The 2858-nt window shown below is 39.5% G+C and overlaps 1 protein-coding gene across 1 annotated transcript; it reads left to right on the forward strand.

Annotated features, from left to right (window-relative positions):
* The first annotated feature begins 213 nt into the window (after positions 1-213).
* On the forward strand, positions 214-1507 carry LOC131006594 (protein LIGHT-DEPENDENT SHORT HYPOCOTYLS 6-like). The gene has a single exon (XM_057933753.1). It carries the CDS (start codon positions 791-793, stop codon positions 1304-1306), a length of 516 nt encoding a protein of 171 aa, XP_057789736.1. The 5' UTR covers positions 214-790; the 3' UTR covers positions 1307-1507.
* The last annotated feature ends 1351 nt before the right edge of the window (positions 1508-2858 follow it).

The raw sequence follows: 2858 nt of genomic DNA on the forward strand, positions 1-2858 counted from the left end.
TTAGTCTTCAGACTTTAGTTCTTCAGTCTTCAGCGCTTCAGTCTTCGATCTTCAGTCTAACTAAAAACATGGACTCTAACACTTGAGTCCAGAATTACTCTAGTCTAGTGACGATACACTAAGTATTTTGGAATCATCAAAATAAGGATATAATATTTTAATTAATTTCCCAACATAATGAATATTTATCATTTTTGCTCAATTATGATTTTCAATTATTCATGTTTAATTCCGAACGGTCGTATTTAGAAACCGTAATACATACATGGTGCAATAGTTACTTAGTGCCCATCATAGCCCCATGGACAAAAGAGAATCGCACAAATGAACTCCAACCTAAATAAACAACTGCAATAAATGTACCGCACATATATTATATAAATACGAATATCACACTCAAACACAAGTTTAAGAAATTACATAAGATAAAAAAGAAAGACACGCACAGCTCCGAGAATTACATTTTGATTAAATAATTGGTGAAATATAGAGGTGTTGAATAGTAAACCTGAGTAATGGGGCCACCACGTGATTACACTACCAATCTCCCTCCTCCTCTTCCTCCGCTACGCCCCTTCTCTCTCCTCTCTCAACTTTCACCATTCTACTACAGTTAAACACACAAGTCCCATTCATTCTTCCAATTACGTTTTCTCTTTTACGTCCCATCACCACCACTCTCAACCCCTCTTTTCCCATTTCACACTCTCTCTCTTTCTCTCTCATCCCAATCAACAATACGGAAGATCGTATCTATTGATCAACACCAAACCCCTCCCGCTGATCGACTATGGACTCCGCATCCGGAGCCGAGCCGGGGCCGTCCGGCGGGTCAACGGCGGCGCCGAGCCGGTATGAGTCGCAGAAGCGGCGTGACTGGAACACGTTCCTGCAGTACCTGAAGAACCACAAGCCGCCGCTGACGCTGGCGCGGTGCAGCGGCGCGCACGTGATCGAGTTCCTCAAGTACCTCGACCAGTTCGGGAAGACGAAGGTGCACGCCGCGGAGTGCCCCCACTTCGGGCAGCCCAGCCCCCCCACCCCATGCGCCTGCCCCTCCAAACAGGCCTGGGGCAGCCTCGACGCCCTCATCGGCCGCCTCCGCGCCGCCTACGAGGAGCACGGCGGCAAGCCCGACTCCAACCCCTTCGGCGCTAAGGCCGTCAGGATTTATCTTAGAGAAGTCAGACAGACTCAGGCCAAAGCTCGAGGGATTCCCTACGAGAAAAAGAAGCGTAAGAGACCCTCCTCTGCTGCAACGCCGCCCGATCTTGCCGGCGCCAGCGCCCCCGCCGCCGATGATTGATGCAGGGTCAGATTCTTCTTCCCGATACTTAGTAAAACATGCTAGTAGTATGTATAGGCTTTTAGTAGTTACTACCAATTCTTTATAGTAATATTTTTAAAACCTTTTTTTAAGTCTTCATTGTAAATTATGGATTAATTGTATGTTTATATATATATATATATAGACGGCTAGAAATGGGATGCTTTTTAGCTAATAAAATTAGGGTTCTGTACATTCGAATTAGGCGTCCCTCAATATATTAACACTTAGATATATGCATAAATTTGTTTATGAGCTAAATAAGCAATTCGTCCTAAACCTTATTTTAGATTAGCTTTTTAATGCGTTAATCCTAGCTATGTTTTTTTACATCTGGGAACCACATGCATTCTCAACATTATGCGTCGGCCGACATTGGTTTTGTTATACATAACCGACAATTGTTCGTATAATAATTATTCATAAATTTTTCGAGTTAGTGGCAATTAATTATCAATTCAGAAAATATGAGAGTGGCAATTAATTATCAATTCAGAAAATATGAGTAATGATTCAAATGAATGTATCCAAGTATCTATCGCACCAAATAGAAATTATTTTCAACCCTTATATATATATACTTCAATTACACGAGCTGTTTGTAAATGGGCAAGAGCGTTTGGAGTGGGGATGACAATGAGTCCAATTGAAGTATGATCTTTTTTTTTTTGCGCAAATTTACGTATGATCTAATATTTGCCATCTTTCACTATGGTTTATTATCTTTCTTTTTTCTTTTTAGTAACCGATCTTTCTTCCATCTCATCATTATCTTCATTCATTAGGTGTAACCGTGTAAGAAAATAATATTACGAATAAAAAAATGAGTACATGTGTAAATATTGTTTACCTCCAAACTTTCACTTTTTTTTAACACGGAAATTAAGAAATTAATTGTTACTCTCTCTCTCCACAATTCAATGCCTCACTTTAATTAGTGTGGGCACGGAGACTAAGAAAGCTGAAAAAAGATGATGTGGATAAAATATAAGGATAGTTGACTAAAGTGATAAAGATAATTGACTAAAGTGATAAAGGTGTTGTAAGTGGGTCCATTAGTGATAAAGTATAGTAAATATAGAATATAAAAATGATAAAAATATTTTAAGGTGAGTCCATTAGTAACAAAGGGTAGTAAATATAGGAAAAGAAGAAGAGTAAAAAAAATACAAAAGGCAGAATAGGGTATTAAATTGTGGACAGATTTTTAAAGGCAAGTAGGGCATTAAATTGTGGACGGAGTGAGTATGTTTTAATTGAGAGTGGTCCACCAAAATTAATAAGTTAATTAAGAAATAAATGAATGATTGTTGGCCGCCATTTCACCTTCTTTTCCAATATTGACCTTCTTCTCCGGCGACGGAGTCTAACCTCCACACAATCCCACCACCACTAATATAGTTTTCGGAGCTATCATCCAATAAAACCTCCACACGATCCTACCACCACTAATCCAGTTTTCAACCCAACACAAAATCTAGAATTGCAGACAAATCTCGAGGTCGTTAATGGAGAGCTTGCTGAGATTTGT

This window comes from Salvia miltiorrhiza, chromosome 1 (assembly GCF_028751815.1).
Source record: "Salvia miltiorrhiza cultivar Shanhuang (shh) chromosome 1, IMPLAD_Smil_shh, whole genome shotgun sequence".
In the NCBI taxonomy this organism is placed as follows: Eukaryota; Viridiplantae; Streptophyta; class Magnoliopsida; order Lamiales; family Lamiaceae; genus Salvia; species Salvia miltiorrhiza.